Here is a 19,083-nt window from a genome sequence, read left to right as displayed (position 1 = left end):
TGTCTGTCTGTCTTTCTTTCTTTCCTTGTTTTTTAAAGATACCAGTAACTGTTTTCAGAAGATGTGCCCAAGGCAGGAAATAGGCCTCTGATTTTAGACTGAGATTCCAACTAAATGATTGACTAGCGTGCCGGTTAGAATGGAATTTCCATAGAGGCTCTGCCTTATATTGGAATACTGACTAATTCAACACAGTGCGGATGATGGTGTTTAATCACACACATCCACCCGCGAATGTTTCATTCTTGGTGGGGCCACTGAAGGGGCGGAAGACGGCCAGGTCACACATGAGCAGCCTGGAAAGAGGAGGAGGCTGGTGTTCAGAGGAGGTTCCCTGAGAAAGCCACCTGAGAGGAGACGCCTGGGGGACGACCAGGGGACAAGGGGAGGCGAGGCGGGTGCTCAAGTCAGGACAAAGAGCCAGAGCAAGGGTCCAGGGACAGCAGGAAGGGGCAGGGGTGCTGTGTCCCTGAGGGGCAGCCCACAGCGCTGTGGAGAGTGAGGGCCCGTGGTGTGAGATGAGGCAGGTCAATGACACCTTGGAGCAGGTCACTGGGCGTGTGAAGGGCTTTTCACCCCTTTTTTAGGAGCAATGGGAAGTCATTCACATGTCACAAGTGAGGAGACTACAGGGTCACATTTGAGTTCCAGAAAGATCATTCTGGTGAATACAGGGAGGAAAGAATTGAGAGGGTTGTCATGGATTTAAGAAGACCACTACGGCAGTGATCCATGTATTACAACGGTAGGGATTACTCAGCATACACTGGGCCCTGTTTCTTTTTCTTTTTTTTAAAGGAGGCTCCACGCCTCAGCATGGAGTGCGACACGGGGCTTGAACTCCCAACCATGAGATCAAGACCCAAGCCAAGATGGAGAGTAGGACACTTAAAGGACAGCGCCCCCCACTGGGTACTGTTCCTAAACACTGAGTGTATTCACTCATTTAATCCTTACAGAAACCCTATGAGAGGAGTATTAATACTACACCCATTTTACAGATGCAAAATGAGGCTCAGAGAAGTCTAACTGCAGAAACACCCCTCCTTGTGACCAGTACACAATACAGTGCCTACTGGTGGTAATAAGAAAATGAGAAAAACAGGTGGTTTCGGGACTATTTCAGAAGTAAAACCAAAACTGAAGTGCTAAAATATGGGGCATCAAGGGTACCTAGGGTCGACTTCAGCGACTCTACAGGGATGCTGGAAGAACAGCAGGCTCAGAAGCAGCCGCGGATTTGACCTTGCAGGTGCAGAGCTGGACCAGTTTTAAGACACGCAGAGGAGCTACTGAAGAGGCAGCTGGCTCAAGAGATAATGTGGTCCCACAGGTGGAAGAGCTGGTAACTGAAATGACAAGTAGGACTGCCTGAGGGGACAGCACAGGGTAAGGAGAAGGGGGCTACTACTTGGGGGAGGGGGTGGCCAGAGGCCATTAAACTGCAGGATAAACTTGCAAATGAGATGAAGGGGGCAGGGCCAGACAGGCAGTACTGAAACCTGCATCCCGAAAGCCCAAAGAATGTTTCAAGGAATGAGCAAGGACAGCAGGTGCTATTGGGAGGTCAGGCCAAGTTGAGGGCTGGAAAATGTCCTTCAGATCTTGCATCTTGGGCATCCCAGAGGCAACTACTCAGAGAAGGCTGGCTGCTGGGGGAGGAGAATGTGCTTTCCTCCTTCCAAGATACAATATGCTTAATGCCCACTTTTAGAGGTGGGAGAGCCTGGATACGGAGGAGAAATACAGTTTGCCCTTTGTACATCTCGGGTCTGTACTACATGGGCTGTTCCCGTCCACAAGGATTTTTGTCAATACAAACAGCACCGTACTGTAAATGTACTATCTCTTCCTTATGATTAGCTTTTCTTTTCTCTAGCTTATTATAAGAACACAGTATATATCATGAAACATATTAATGAAATATGTTCATCAACGGTTCATGCTACTGATAAGGCTTTCTGTCAACAGTAGGCTATTAAGTTTTGGGGGAGTCCAAAGGTCTAAGCAGATCTTTGACTTCCTGACACATTGTTCAAGGGCCAACTAACTTAACAATGTCAATTTGCTGCAAAGGCAGGAGAATAGGATCCAAAGCACAAGAGGGATTATTCCAGGTAGGCAGTCTTCTAAGGGTTTGTCCTCTTAAGGGACCAGGCAGGAAGGAAAGGGTGGGAATAGATACAGATATGAAGACTCTAGAAGAGCGCCAGGCTCTTGGACTTCTGTTCTCACCAAATGACTTGTTTGATCAAAATGGTTCCCAAACCTGCTTATTTCAGTAGTCTCCAATATTATAATTCTGTAATTAAATACTACAATGCAATATGAGTGTAAAAAATGTCGTTAGTTCTATGTAAACTTAGTTGAATGTTTTGTGAAAAGTTGATAAAGACAAGATGCTAAAATCCTATCCATCTAGGGACAAGTGAGGCAACTGTAAAAAATGGGAAAACATAGTAAAAATCTTTGCAAGTTTCTGTTCTTGTTCCAATTTGAAGAGAACGAAACCAGAAATTGCAGGATTGTAAGACTAAACGTTTACAAAGAAACCAAGATTGAAACTCTAATGGATCTCTGTTCAGTGAGAAAACAGCCTTGGTGTTAACTCAGATAGTGTAGGATGAAGGTATGTTTTCTTGACTCCCCATTTCAATGGACTTTTTCAATGGACTGACCAACTCCTAAACCAAGCTGGCTTTAAGAAGGCTTCTCTGTTTACAAAGGTGAGTAAGAAGAGAAGAGAAGGCTATTATGGATTGCCTACTCTAAGGAATATGCTTATCTAGGTTGTTTTTTGTTTTTTTAACCTACTCCTTAAAATAATCCTAGATGTTATCATTCCTATTTGGTAGGTCGGGAAACAGGTTAAGTAACCAGCCTATGAAGATAACAGCATGTGGGTAGGAATTCAGTTCTCCTGACTTCATCCTATGTTTCTTCAGATGGACCATTTCCACTGGTCTTACCCGTACCTGGACTTGTCCCCAGACTATGTTCCACCCACGTCCTCCACCAACCACCCACCACGGGTTCATCCTTATCCTTGACCTCCCATTGTCTATTCACTCACCAAGCCCTGTCACCTCAATTCCCGTGGTATTTCTTCCATGTGTCCCCGCTACCACCAGCCCTGCACAGACTCACATCGTCTTCTGCCTGGACTATTGCAAGTCTCCTGTTGCTACAGTTCCTCCGTGGGCAGACGTGAGCAGGATCGTTGTCTATGTAGCAGTGGAACACTCACTCTTCAGTTTGCTTCCAGCACATTACTTTCCTCCAGGTAGGTTCCTGATTTTCTCCCCAGTCCTTCTCACCATCCTAATGGTCTTTCTTTCACCAGCCCCTTCAATATTAGTACTCTACTCGTTAGGGGCCATCTCTTGGGTCTCCTCTCACTCGATCCTCCTCCTCCTGTAGATCCTGCTTTTTGCCTTCAGCTTCAATGCATTCACATACTGGTGATCGGACTGTATTTTCAACCCTATCCTGTCTGACCATTTTTACAACTGGTTAGTGTTTCTGTCCACCCCATGGCCCCTAAGCATATCCAACTCAAATACATATGCCCGTAACTGGACTCTTGTCCCCCATCTTCCTCCCTGTGCCGACCACAGACTGCTTCTTCCACATGCATCCCCTAATGTTACCAATTCTCAAACTAAACCCAAAGGTTGAAATCATCCTTTACTTATCCCTTGTCCTTCACTTGGCCTCACAACCCAATCTCAGGTCCTGCTGATTCTTCATATTGTCCCATTTCCCATGGTTGTCACTCTTTCCCAATAACATTCTATTTTCTTAGACTAAAAAGTTAAGGTATATCCATCTCCACTGTGCCTCTGAAGCAACCCTCCCTGATCCAGTGAGCATGAGCTTTCAGGGTCATATGTACTCAGTCTGGGCGCCTGCAAGAGTTGTCACTCAATACACGTTAAACAAGTGAATCCACGCTCTTGCTCAACTCAACATATTTCAAGGTTTTCCAACACAATGCACGCTCTTCGAAGCCCTTGCCACTGCCTACGAGGTCTCTTGTGACTTAGATCTTTCCTACTTCTCCGGTTTCAAACCACTGTGCCCTAGAACTACTCTCTATTCCAGAAACAACCATCTACCGTTCTCCAAACAAAGCATCTTCCCATAACTCTGACTTCACACATGCTTTACTTCTGCCTGGAATCCTCTTCTCATCCTCCACCTGGAAAACTCTGACTCCTCCAAGACTTCTAGAGAAGCTTCTGCTTTCCTTCCCTCCACGCTCCTCCCCGTCCCAACATTCTCCACGAGCAGCATCATTTTTGTAACTGAAGTACTCACTTGCACATAACCATCACATACTGGCCTGTAGGACTCCCAGCCTGGGGGCCAGAATGAAGAGAAAGCATTCTCACGGCCATCCAAAATCATTCTTCTTTCCTTTTCAGGAACTCCTTTCCTCCTTTTAAGGACCATCTAACATCCCAGACCTCACGATCAGTCTTCCAAGTGTCTGAACTGATCCCCAGTGCCTGGTCCTCTTCTCCACCCCAACTCTAGCCATCACGCATTAGTGATCATACTGATAGTCCACATACAAACTAGAATGAGTTCAGATTCCTTTTCTAGGACTATATATTTTTAATGACTCTGCTCAGAAAACTGTTTCACCTCTAGAAGTCTAACCTCTACCCCAAACTTCCTTTTATCCATGACACACAAATGTCACATTCATTTTATCTCCAATCTCTACCTCTTCTATTCACCCGATCTATCAGTGTCTTACTGATCAGACTTCTCTTACAGTCCAGCTTCCACAGCCAATCTCCAGCAATCTCTACTGGCCTTGCCCGTTAGATTGCTCTTCAGCAATCTTTGACAGCCTAGGTCTCTACCTTCCAGTGCCTGACCCCGGCAAGATCCATACTTCCCTACTCTATATTCTTGGCAGTTAAGCACTGCTAGACAAAAATGAAAAACTTGGCTCCTAGCCACTGCAATTAATGATTTCCCACCTCAAACTGGTTTTCAAAGCATTCCTCTATCTTTTCGCTTGCCTTTGGTCATTGTTGTCACTTAGTCTTCCGGATAGTTAATACTAACAAAAATGTGAGACTAAGGTCAACAGAGTATCAAAACAATCTCGAGGGTGTTGGCTAAAGTATGAAAAGAAAACCAAAGGCCACACATAAACCAATTTCGCTCCAATGCTGTATGTCCTTTGGGTTCCAAGTCAATTATTTTCACGGCACCAGGAATACTATTGCTGTCTTAATTCTTATAGATCCTTAGAGTTTGAAAAGTGGTGAAGGATGCACCACTGGTAAAAATGACTGCTCTTCAACTCCCCTCACGCCCCAGGTACCTTTACATACTTACTATAGGTCATCAATGACACATACCAAACTTCTGTTTTCATTTTAATTTATTCTGGGCAGTTTAAAGTGAAAGTTAAAAACATCAAACAAACCACAGAAGCTTAGGTATAGTTCTGACCAGTTCCAAAACAAAAACAGTGAATGATCATTTACACACATTGCTTAACTCTGAATTTACATTTTTTTATATAAAGCTACTATTAGCGCACACAATTCTAATTCCTTATAAACCTATTTGTCAAGCAGCTGAATGACAATGCATCATAGCACAGCACAGAATGTTTCCAGTAAGAAACCACAGCAGCAGTATTTGGTGAATGGTTAAGTGCAGAATTAACTTGGGAGTGTAACATCAAACACGGTCATAATAACTGAGTGTAACATCGAACACCAGTCATAAGATAGGCAGCACACATTAACAAATGGAAAATGTAACTTAGTAAGATAAAATGGCATTCTTTATGCTTTAAAAGCTATAGCGGATACTTTAAAAGCCACCCGTACATGTCGCTTTAATTCTAGACTCCATAACAAAATACTATTCCATTAGTTGCTTGAAAGTCTATAACCTTACCTTTTTAAAGTCGACTTTAAATATAAAAGCACTTGAAGTTTACTGGTCAAAAATCTAAAGTTACACAGGCTACATGTTACATTAAAACATACCTCGTAAGAAAGACAGACTTTAAAAAATACTGCACTGTTGCCTTAAAATAATGTCAAAATAGGTCGCTCCTAACAATAAAAATGTACTACTTTCAAATCTTTTGACACATTTTGTTTTAAAATAACTTTTTGTGAAACCATGAATATCGTTCACCCACCTCTCCGCAAATATATTCCCTCCTTTCCGCAAAGTAACAGTTAGAAGTGGTTTTAAACCTAGTATCATCTAAAGAAATGGGTCAGCACATATGTGAATTAGCTATTCACCAAAACAACTTATTTAATGTTTCCACCATGAAAACAACATTACAAAATCCATGGGATGAATTCTATTTTTAGCTTAACCTATATATTAAAAACCTCACTGAACAGTGCCACATTAATATTTAGTGGGGTTTTTTGGCATTTAAATCAGAGCGATGCAAACCAGTATGTTTAATACAGGCAATTTTTACAAAAGTTTCAGAGACAGAGATGCGGGAAATTGGTTAAGAACATGAAACAACACTGCTGAAAGTCCTGGATTTTAGAATTTATCCTCAAAAGATGGTACAGATAATGGCTATCACCGTTTGTGAGCATTCTGACAAGACGGGTACTTGTATGTGCTCTTAATGCTCAGCATCTTTCCAAACTGCAAAATTGCATGGGTGGTTCAGTAGTAGAATTCTCGCCTGCCAAACTGCAAAATTAACCCTAGGCCAGTCTGTCTCTCACTGAGAAACTGCGAAGGTACTTGGAAAGTCCTGGCTGAGAGTAGTTACAAAAGCACTGAACTAGGAAAAGGAACAAAACACTGTACCACACAGATAATTGTGTTACTATTCCTCTTGCCTTTCTCAGTGGCCATAGGAATATGTACTATGTTGAGTGTTACTGGGGGGGGGGGGGGGGAGGCAGGGAGTCCAAGAGAACACTACATGTTTTAGAAGTTCGTTTATAGAATTTTCATATTGGCACCAGTGTTTTCTTTTGACTCTCTGAGGAGAAATTAAAACATGGTGGGGTGTTAAGAGATTAACATGCTTTTGGATATATTTTCCAAACAAGTTAAACAGGATATTTCCTTCCTTAAATTCTACTAAAAAAGATATCCTTGAAACATAAATGTTAATAAATAATACCAACACATACACCACCACCACCCCCCCCGCCGTGGATTCGTCTGTAGTATTATGATGACCCTTGCAGGTTATGTGGGGTTAGAGAGACCATCATTCCTTAATACTGAAATAGTATAGAAGCTCACTTGTTATTTAAGGTTTTTCAACCACTATTATCACCTAAATCCAAGGTATCCCCTATAAAGCAGAATCCACAGCTCCAAGTTTTAGACTATGAAAGATCTCATTAAATAGCCTCCTATACCAAGAAGATTTTAGGCATTCATTTTTCTGAGGACCATTTTAAATTTGATATCCAGGTGGTATGAAGCACTAAAATGCATGCCTGAAACTTAGGTCACTGTTCTATTAATCTCTATAGTCACAGAATAAGAGAAAAATGCATCCAGTAAGGACATGACAGAAAGATTATGCCCAACTCTGGGCAGCTGGGGATCTTTCCCTAGCAAATGTTTAAAATTAAGTGCATGCTCTATAAATTCCCTTTCAGTGTAAGACCAAAGGACTAGTGATGGCAGAGGCATACCTCAGGAGTGCAAGTGGTCTGTTGGCAAAACCATCAGCATGGAGTATGAGGTATCATACACCATCATAACATAGAGGTAATGCCCTGTGATGGCTAGTTCTTAAGGGAGAAAAGGGTAAACACACACACAAAAAGGAACTTGGATTCATAAAAGAAATTGGCTTTGCAATCCACTCTTGAGCAGAGTGGTAACACTGAACAGGAAGGGTTGTTGAATCCATCTCTCTCTTCCCTGGTGAACCTTCAGTCCAAGTTTTAGTGAAGACAAACACGGACACCTGGCAAGTTCTTTTCCAGTGAAGTGGGCATTTGCACCCATTCTGTTTCCCTTGGTACCCAGGACCTCTGAGGTCTCGTCACTGAATTGTCTGTGAAGAAGGACCTTCTCCACAACACATGCCTTGAGTGTGAAGCTCTCCCATATAAAGGGAGAATTGAATCCTGCTTTCCTGAAGTAGAAGACCATTCTTAGGCTAAGTCACTGCTATGAAATCTTGAATATGTTGAAAAAAAAAACACAAACAAACAAAAAAACAAAAAACAAAACCAACTATCTCATAGAGGATAACTATTTTAACAGCATTTTAAGAGGCAGGATTAAGTGCCCCAATAAATAACTGCTACCTCACAAGGAAAAATAAATTTACAAACTATTTTTTATTTAAGATCCCATCAACTGCAAGATGCACCATATGTATCACTAAGAAATAACAGGCAATGAAACTGACACAATGCTCTCATAGTGTGTAGAATGTTTATATTTATTGAAATGGTTTTAAGCAGATTTTTAACACATCAATCTTGTGCATAAAGAAGGTGTGAAGTAAGTGGTTAGGTTATAACTATAACCTCATATTCTGAGTCCAACTCTTCTGAATCACTGCTCAGACCACAGCCATCGACGTCCACATTCTTCTACAGAACAGCATTTTTGGTGTCACTGAGCGCACTGGGGATGCCGCGTTTCTTGAAAGAGTGCCCCACCCCCGTCTTCTGTTTCCTGTCAGCAGAAAGTCTGGAGCAAAACAATGTTTGATGCCTTAAAGATAACCCTGCTCGGCGCAGGAACCGATCGCACCAGCCTCTTGTCGCTTTGAACTTTGTTTCGTCGACCCCCAGGGTTCTGGCCATTTCTCCTGCCCTCAATCACATTGCTTGGAACGTGACAGGCAATCCTTGTGCATGCATCTCACTGACAAAACACAGTACGGCTTCATCTACTTGTGGGTATCTTCCTTTCTTGGGTCCCGTAAAGCATTTTGTTGTCGCTTTACAAGAAAATATGGAATGGCGGTCATTCCTCCAGCGCCGGACGTTTGCTTCACTAGTCCCGAACGTACGCCCCGCGGCTCTGTTTCCATGCTTTTCTGCGTACACAATCACTTTTCGTTTCAATGCTGAATCATAGTGCAATCTTTTTGAAGACATCTTTAAATGCCAATTAAACCTGACACATTTGGTACGAACAATACCGTGACGATGCTGGGACAAGCTGTTAGCAAGTTCACACACACACAGGCTGGGATAATCACATCATGACCCTCTCCTGGTTCACAGTAATTACGAGATACATCCCAATTTCGGACAAGGTAAAATGTGAAAACAAAAACAAAAACACAACATACATTACAGAATCGATAAAATACGGTTTTTCAAGCATGTAATGTTTACCAGAGACACACCAGTGCAAGGTAATAAACTGGGAGCCAGAGAGTAAGTATGCAGGTGGAAAGCTAGTAAAGCAAAAGATTACCTTTAAGATGAAATCTGCAATGGTCTGATTTGGTTTTAATTCCCTTTATTTTCATATGGCTTAACATTAGAAATCTTTTTTTCTTTTAATTGGACTTAAAATCCAAGTAAAAATGTTCTTCCATCTTTTACCAAACTGTATAGCCCGGTCATTAAAGACAGAGGCTCCCCACTGCCTTTCATCCTTCACTGGTACAGGACTAGAGCGAGGGTCAGTGGCCTTCATCAGCAGGTGCCCTTCTTTGCCGAGCAGATCTGATCCTGTGAGAAGATGACGAAGTGTCTTCTTCCGTCTCAGAGCCCGACGGCTCATGATCTCCCTCCTGAGATCCTGTATCTCCCACCAGTTCCCGCAGAAACTTGAATTTTGATAAAAAAAGATGCCATACAAAATACCAACCTAAAAAGAGACAGAAACATTAAGAAAAATTATTACACACAATATTATCAATGGAGGACATGCCAGTTAATTGTGTATGTGTCAGGGATATATTATAAAACAGTATAGATAGTATCAACAAGTATGTGATTGTAAATATATTTTTTACTTTTTTTTTTAAACCATGGACAAGGCACAAGAATAAACTCTGACATTACACAAGAATGGCAAAAAGTTTCTGCCTTCAAGGAATTTAGAACCCAAGCGTGCTCCATCTACATTAAAATTATGATGACATTACGATATCTAGGTCCAAGTGTTTATTATATTAAAATCAAATCTCTGAGAGCACTTTATTGGGGGAAAAAAGAAGATACTTTGCATTTCCCTGGGACAGTTATGTCTCAGTGCTAATACTTACTAAAAGAAAGTCTGATCTGACCACAATGTGAAACCATTATGTGGCAGGGGTCAAGGCACTTCTCTGAGAAATTCTGTCAGAATCAAGCTATTCAGAAGTTTCTAGAAATAATACATTTTTCAAGGAAATTAATACATGTTCTTTAATTACATGATGAAAGAATAAAGCCAGAGCACCACTACCTGAAATACAAGATTTTTTAAAATACAGTATATTTTCAAGTCAGAGTCATTAAAAAGTCTGAACTCTCCTTAAAAATAAAAATTACTGACCATGTTTTGTTTGTTTTTGCAAGGAGTCTGAAGTTCACTACATTTCAGACTCACATGAGTAAGGATCAATCAATAAAATGAGTAGATAGGATAAAACCTCTGAAGCCATGACTAGTTGCTCTGAAATGTTAAGCGCCTATTAAAGCAAACAAAAGTAACCACTGTGACAAAGTTTTCCACGCTGGTGTTGCCTTCTACTTTCAACTCTCTAGTTTAATAGAAAAGCAATGGACCATAGCATGTTCTGAGGAGCAGCATTTTCCGAAGACAAAATCCAAGCAGCTTTTCTACCCCTGTATTATACCAGGTCACCCTGAACGACCACTTAAGGATGTTCTAATTCTACTTGTTTCTTTCTTGCAGTCTCTGAAGAGAAAAAAAGAAAAAAGAACAACACAAGCTCCTTGGTATTAAAAGACTAAAACTTAAGGGGCTTAATGCGATTTCTCAAGGGCTTGCTTTCCCTGAAGCTTGAGCGCTGAATGCTAACTGAACCACACCATAAGTGAACTTTCGTCAACCATGTGAGTAATGCACTTCACTTCATCAAGTAGTATTTTCATAATATTCCAAGTCACCATGCTCTCTTTTTCACCCACAGCTCTTCGTAAAAGTGGGCACAGCGAATTAGCAGAAAGAACTCTGGAGGCATCAGGAGCCCCAGTTCTGAAAGAAGATCACAAAGCTACAGTGGGAATTAAATGAGAGGAGGCCTACAGGGCCGCGCTGTCTGGCACTGAGTAAGCAATAGTAAGCTGTGCGGGTCCCTGGGCAGTGGGATCGGACATGGCTTCTATTTTGTTAATTATCTTTTCTTTTAATTGAGATCCAAGTCACATAGCAGAAAATTTGCTTTCAAAGGTTACAATTCAGTGGTTTTGAGTATATTCACAAGGCTGTACAAGCATCATCACGATCAAAGCCCAGAACATTTTCACCAACCCCAAAAGAAACCCCACATCCATCAGCGGTCACTCCCTATTTCCTCCTCCCCCACCCCTGGCAACCAGTAATGGAACTGTCTCTACGGATTTGTCTATTCCGAGCATTTCCCATCACAACATGTCATCTTCTAGGTCTGGCTCCATCCACTTGACCTATACTTTCAAGGTTCATCATCCATGTCACAGGTATCACTTCATTCCTTTTTATCACGGAAAAATATCCCATTGTACAGACATATCACATGTGGTTTAACCATTCAGCAGTGAAGGGCCATTGGGGTAGCTTCTCCTTTGGGGCTGGTATAAAAGAAAACAGATTCTGCTGTTTGGCTGCAATGACCATTTGTGTACAAGTTTTTGAAGAGACAGATTTTCATTTCTCTTGGGTATATCCCTAGGAGGACTACTGCTGGATCACGTGGTAACTTGACGCTTAACCACTTGAGAAATTGCTAAACTGTTTTCCAAAGCAGCTGTATCACTCCACATCCCCACGTCTGGAGCTGCACGAGGTTCCAGTTTCCCTCATCCTCACCAACTCTCTCCATTGTCCACCTTTCGGGTGACAGTCATCTGAGTGGGTGTAGCACTGTGGCTTTTATTTGCATTTCCCTCGTGACTAAAGATGGTGAGCATCTTTTCACATGTCGATTGTCTACTTATATATCCTCTCCGGAGAATTATCTATCCCAGGGGCGCCTGGGTGGCTCAGTGGGTTGAGCCTCTGCCTCGGCTCAGGTCATGATCTCAGGGTCCTGGGATGAGCCCTGAATCAGGCTCTCTGCCCAGCGGGGAGCCTGCTTCCCCCCTTTCTGCCTGCCTCTCTGCCTACTTGTGATCTCTCTGTCAAATAAATAAATAAAATCTTAAAAAAAAATTATTCCATTGCTTTGCCCATTTTTTATAGCCGGTTGTCTTTTTATTATTGAGTTGTAGGAGCTCTTTATATATATATATATATATATATATATATATATATATATATATATTTTTTTTTTTTTTAAAGATTTTATCTATTTATTTGACAGAGATCACAAGTAGGCTGAGAAGCAGGCAGGGGCAGGGGGTGGAGGGAGCAGGCTCCCCTCCGAGCAAGAGCCTGATGCAGGGCTCGATTCCAGGACCCTGAGACTACGACCTGAGCCGAAGGCAGAGGCTTAACCCACCAAGCCACCCCGGTGCCCTGAGCTCTTTATATATTTTTGATACTAGACCTTTATTAGAGATATGATTTCCAAATATTTCCTTCCATTCTGGGTTGTTTTTTTCACTGTCTTGACAAGATTATTTGAAGTATAAATGTTTTTAAATATGATGAAGCCTAATATATCTTTTTTTTTTCTTTCATAAAACCCATCTAATCAATTTTTTCTTTGGCTGTTTCTACTTTTCATGTCGTATCTAGGGGACCCACTGACTAATCCAAGGTCACAAAGATTTACACCTATGTATTATTCTAACAGTTTTACTTTTAGCTCTTATATTTAGGTCTATTTTAGCTAATTTTAGCAAGAGAAGATTCAAATTCATTCTTCTGCATGTGGTTATCAAATTGTTCCCAAACCTTTTGTTGAAAGACTGCTCTTCTCTCCAATAAACTGTCTTGACACCTTTGTCAAAAATCAAATGACATGGGCACCTGGGTGGCTCAGTCAGTTAAGCATCTACCGTTGGCGCAGGTCATGATCCTGAAGTCACGGGATGGAGTCCCACATGGTCTCCCTGTTCAGCGGGGAGTCTGCTCTCCCTCTGTCCTTTACCCTACTTGTACTCTCAAATAAATAAATAAAATCTTTTAAAAAGTTTTAAAATTGAGAGTTGAAGTCTACCATCTTTGTTTTTTTTCAAGACTGTTTTGGCTGTTCTGAGTCCCTTGCATTTTCATATAAATTTTAGAATTATACTGTGGATCTCTGCAAAAAAGGAAATGAGAATTGATAGGGATTACAACTGAATCTGCAGATTAATTAAAAAACCCTGCATGGGGGGGGGGGGACACCACACACACACACACACACACACACATGCCTGGATGGCTCAGTTGGTTAAGCGTCTGCCTGCAGCTCAGGTCCTGATCCCAGAGTCCTTGGATCAAACCCGAGGGAGCATCAGGCTCCCTGCTCTGCGGGGAGCCCACTTCTCCCTCTCCCTTGGCCCCCCTGCCCACTTGTGTCCCCCCTCAAATAAAAAGCCCTGCGCAGGTTTTTTGTTTGTTTTTAAATACTTCCCTATACTTACAAGATTTTTCCACAATAGACAAATATGACTGATTAATAAAAGAATCAGGAAAAACAAGTCAGAAACTAATAAGTCAGTCATGAATACTTACATTGTTTTGAATATGGCTATGCCATTAATTGGCCTAAATTATTAAAGGCAGCTGATTTCAACAAACAGGAATGAAAACCCTTAACTCAGGTGAGTTTTGACTCTCAAAGACCACAGTCTTGACCTCATAAAGAACAAACACTCCAACTGTGGCTACAAGGTGTGAAATGACCATAAAGAAAAGTAGGGAGGGGCACCTGGGTGGCTCAGTGGGTTAATGCCTCTGCCTTTGGCTCAGGTCCTGATCCCAGGGTCCTGGGTTTGAGACCCACATTACAGCATCGGGCTCTCTGCGTAATGGGGAGCCTGATTCCCTTCCTCTCTCTCTGTGCCTGCCTCTCTGCCTGCTTGTGATCTCTGTCTGTCAAATAAATAAATAAAATCTCAAAAAAAAAAAAAAAAAAGTAGGGAAGTACTCTTTTGACTAGAGACTATAGAGAAGGGCTGGCATGACTGGAGTCCCATCATAAATTACTAGTGTGCCCCTGTGCTGATGGTTAAGAGAAAGCGAAGTCTCCTAGCACTGAAATCTACACAGTAAGGAACTCATTAAGGACACCTGTTGCAGTCTGTTTGGGATGGTACAACAGCATTCAGCTAGATCACAAACTCTCTTTCTCAAGGTTAATGAAACAAACAAACAAAAAAAAATTTTTTTTAAATCACTGCCAACAACCTATGCAAGGGATTCAATCTCAAATCAAAATTCGTAATGTGGTTGCCAATGCGCTGCTTGAGTTCAGAGCAGTTAAGTCAGGTCAGGCTACTACTACCTCCACACTCACACTGCCTCCCCCCACCCTCCACACAGTGCTAAACCACTCGCTAAACCACTCCTTTTCCATTCCTTTTCGCACCTCTCATTTGTATCCCCCAACCTGGGATAAGAAAACTTTAAAGGCATGCTAATCTCTGCACCCCCCCACCCCCCACACCCACCCCCCCCACCCCAGCACCCCCGCCCTGCGCTGCATTCTGATCTATCAGGTATTAGGATATGCAAGGGTTGGGAGTGGAAGGGGAGCATGTGCGCCGTCACACTGCTTCCCACAAACATCTGAAGCAGAGAATTCCCCTGACTGAGATACAGAGTTCATCTGCTGGGCAGCCAAAAAGAACAAATATTCACCGGGCTTGTTTGTTATGGACTTATTATAATGACAGGGCGGGATGCAAAGCTAAAAGACAAACTGCAGTGTAGATAAGAACTGCGGTGGTATTTATTAAACTGAGGGAAGGTCAACAAGTTGCTCTCCACGTAAAATGACTTAAGTTCTAACAGAGCTGTAATTTTTCCAAGACAGATGGCAGAAGGAAGTGGGAAAAGGGAGTTCCCATATCACAGTACCCACATTAGTAAGATCTCATGCTTCTACAAAAAGCATTATTAGTCTGAACAAAGGATGATTCTAAACACTCCAGGCAGTTTGATTAAAAAAAAAAAAAGTTACACATATGCTCATTTATTTTAGAAAAAGAACCATTATTAAAAACCCAATGGGTATATACCCAAGGAAACCACAACAGCGCCAGATAAAGCTGCTAGTAAGACAGTTACTACGATGATAATACATTTTTTTTTTTTTTTAACTCTGGGACAAGTACTGAAAGGAAATGCTTTGCACTTATCATTGAATGGTCAAATTGTCATTCAGTTTAACGAAACTGTCCACTCACATACTTCTGGTAGCTGCTCTATTCATCTATAGTTAAGTTATACTGGTCTTAAGATAAAAACAAAGTAGAAAGTCATATACACGGTTTGTAACAGAAACCTTGACTTATCTTCACCAAAGCGAGGGAATTTATTGTTTGCTTACAGGAGAGTCAGCTTTACAGACTACATGGGGAACAACTACAGGTTGCTACAACTAGGAGAAGGCTGTTGTGCACCAATGTCATTCTCACAGCAGTATCTGTTTCTCTCTACACATTTGCTTCACTTTCTTCTCCTGCTTCCCCTGCACATAGCTGCTTCTTCCCTGTTCTACGAAAGACTTTTCAGTTCATAACCTCAAAAAAAAAAAAAAAAAAAAACCCAAAAACCAGGACTTCCATCCCAACTTGGGTCTAGTGTCAGACCCAGGCCCAGCGTCAGGGTACATCACCTGTATTAGGGATCACGAGCATGGCTGCGGGGCTTATGCCAGAGAGCTGGAATGCGATCTTAGAGACTGTAGGGGAGTGGACAGGAGAGTCTACAGAAAGAATCCAGGAAAGCAGTCTCCTCTACTTTTTTTTTTTAGCAACAGTCCTGGAGGATGGTCCCCACGAATGAGTCACTCGAAAACAAAACATCCCTGAGTTAGGCAGGCAATTCTTCTTTTGGATAAACTCTTCCATCTTCTTGCCTTGATTCCTTCAAAACCACAACACAGTGTAACCTTTACTGAATGTCCACGCTGCAAGAGGTCCTCAACCTCCTGAACTAAGAACTACTTCCGGTGCGGGTGAGGTGAGACCAGAGGAGGCTGGCAGTCACAGTCTCTCTTTTAGGGAAAAGAACACAAGTAAATGTAAGGCCAGTTCAAAAGTATTTATTATCCAATGGAATGACCCTAAAGATATGTGATTACCATTTGACAGCCATTTACAACAAAATCACTCCAACTGGCTACTCAACATAGTCTGCTAGAAAGCTTTGAGGAGTACAACTCTGACTTCCCATGTAACTACACCAGCTCAATTTGGACTCTGGCCCCGAGTGACCAACTTCTACCAGGTATGTGTATGTATCTTTGTGGGGCAGTGGGATGAAAAGAATAATAATCACTAAAAAAGCTACCTTTTACTGAAAAGGTCTTACCCCTGTGCCCTGCATGCCTACAGCCGACAGGAACTGTTGGGAAGTAGAGCTCATACAGTTCCTCCCACTGAGACCAGATACAAAGACACCAGAAAGGGCTTACCTGACATTCCTGTACGGGATGTATGTTTTGTACCCCGTCCTGGGATTTAGTAAGAAAGAAATGGGAAGGAGGAAGTGGGAGAAGTGGGGAGAGAAGAACTGTCCACCATTATATGTATACAGAATCAGAAATTTACACTGACTGATGAAAGCAGCCCTGCAGTTCTCCACAGTTTAAAAGGCAAGTGAGTGCCTTGCCCCAGTCTCACAGTGATAAGCACCATATGTCAGAAACACTGGCTGGCAACAGAGGGTGTATATTCTGGGATAAGCGAAGGAGCATTCAGTTTTGTGTGCCAATAACGAAGCACTGGTTCAAAGGATGAGTTTCATGAAACACACTGTACATTGTTTTTCTCTGCAAGATAAAGGTGCTGGCAGTGGAAGGGTAGTGATAGCAAGATGAACCCGAGAGATGAACCAACACCATCGACACAACCCAAACCCAAGGGACAAGCTGTAATTATAGAGCTCTCAGTTTACAAAGTGCTTTTCTATTCAACAGTCCTGTAATCCTCCCAACTGCCCTCTGAATTAATGAGACGGGAATCATTATCACCAATTTCTAGATAAGAAAATAAAGGCTCAAAGTGACTCAGCCATTGAAGAAGGCCAGCTAGGCAAGAGAGCAACAAAATTTAAGTGTTCTCTAATTTCTCAGATCTTCATGGTGGAAGTATGGCTAAAGCACAAAACACTAAGTAGACTGAGAATTTTATTTCACTCCCCAGGATCTTCTTGGGTCAAAAGCCCACCTACAGTATAATCACAAATGTCTGTCTTTGGGGCATCATTCCAATGGAGTTACATAATCCCACGTTCACAACGGCACCTAAGTGGTTAACTAACTGCCTCAATACCAATCTCAAGTTGTACAAAGCTCTTTTCCATTTTCAGTCCTCTGATTTTTATTTTTCTCTGAAGGCAGCTAAGGCTCACTTCCAGGATAATTTATCCAAGGCCACAGACAAGGCGAAGTAAAAATAGAGCCATGCTCCTCGTGCCACCATATCATACCCTCTACTGCACACGCCCCTTTCGTAATGACACACTGGGCAACAGGGGATGATGAGCCCCTGGAGATACCATTACCAAATCAACACGCTGAACTGTAACACCTCCACATCCAAAACTCTCCGATCCAACACACAGGACATTTTTTAAGTTGCCTTTTACAACCTCTTCTTTATTTTCTTCTCTCTTTGGTGACCACGACGCACCCACAGATCAACATGTTACCTCTATGACAAATGCTAACCACATTTTCCCTCCATACCTCCCACCTTTCTTGAACCCCAGACAGGAATTGGCTTGGCTGGCTTGAAGACAACTTTACAAAGTATATATATATCCTGCAGCTCCTTCTTCGATTTTCAGATTTCTGTTATGGGTATTACATTCTCTCCCCATCTCTCTGGTGAGAAACAGTTCCTTTTCAGCACACTGACCCCTCTTCTCCCTTAGTGCTTAAGATTCTACCTCAATAAGCCCTCTGCCATCTGTTTTCCTTCTCTACATTCCCAATGCCATTCTCGAGCCTACACCAAATCCTTACTATCTGTCGACTGGATTATCAGTATAACGGCTGACAGCTCACATGCAGGCTGGAGCCACACTGCTTGGCCAAGAATCCCAACTCAGCAACTTAACCGCAACTTGAGCCAGTTAACCTCCATGTGCCTCAGTTTCCTCCTGCGTTAAATGGAGATAATAGTACCCACTCTCAAAGGGTAACAGTGAAGAGAATGCATGGCACGTTAAGAAACACCTATCAAACGTTACCCATTGTCACTGTCTCCTAGGTTCCAGTCCCTTCCTCTCACAGGCTCACTAGAGACACAAGGCTACTACTACCACCATTATTAAGAATTTTGAACGTCATTTGTACATAACTTCTATACCTTTCTACTGCACTCTCTTCAGTATAATGTTGTCGTCTTGGGTGACTGCTTTAGCACTCCACACTCACTTCCACCCTTCACTGCATTAATAACTGTCTCCCATTCCCCCCCAAACACAAGTTTCTGAAGACAAGGAAATGTATGGTTTATCAATGTCTTCCACTTTGTTCCCTATGTCTTCAACAGTACCTGGTACAGAGGAGACACTCAAATCAACCAATCTCCATGGTCTCAGCCCCCTAACACGCAGACAAAACTACCCATGAACTTAAGGGTATAATGACTTTCACCAATTAACCCATTTCAGAGCCTGAAGATGCCTGCTACATAATATAGTTATAAATGGAGAGAACTGCTTTAAGACACCGAGCAGCCTTATCAACCAAGTTGATCTGACATATACAATACATTCTATTCAATAACTATAAAAGAATCATTCTTTTCAAGTGTACATAGAACATTTACCAAAATATAACATTAATCAGTCTCATTAACTTTAAGGGTA

General features: G+C 42.1%; 1 protein-coding gene across 1 annotated transcript in view; it reads right to left on the bottom strand.

Moving 5' to 3' along the window:
• Positions 1-5,386: 5,386 nt before the first annotated feature.
• The window catches only part of SMIM13 (small integral membrane protein 13), a 29,389-nt gene continuing 15,692 nt past the window's right edge, over positions 5,387-19,083 (bottom strand). The window contains exon 2 of the mRNA XM_059179251.1: positions 5,387-9,825. Within this exon, the coding sequence (XP_059035234.1) occupies positions 9,638-9,825 (188 nt within the window). The 3' untranslated portion in view covers positions 5,387-9,637. The remainder of the gene's footprint in view (positions 9,826-19,083) is intronic.

Source organism: Mustela lutreola, chromosome 6, assembly GCF_030435805.1.
Source record: "Mustela lutreola isolate mMusLut2 chromosome 6, mMusLut2.pri, whole genome shotgun sequence".
In the NCBI taxonomy this organism is placed as follows: domain Eukaryota; kingdom Metazoa; phylum Chordata; class Mammalia; order Carnivora; family Mustelidae; genus Mustela; species Mustela lutreola.
The sequence above is the reverse complement of the archived record's forward strand: the minus strand, read 5'-3'. Positions and strand labels throughout refer to the sequence as shown.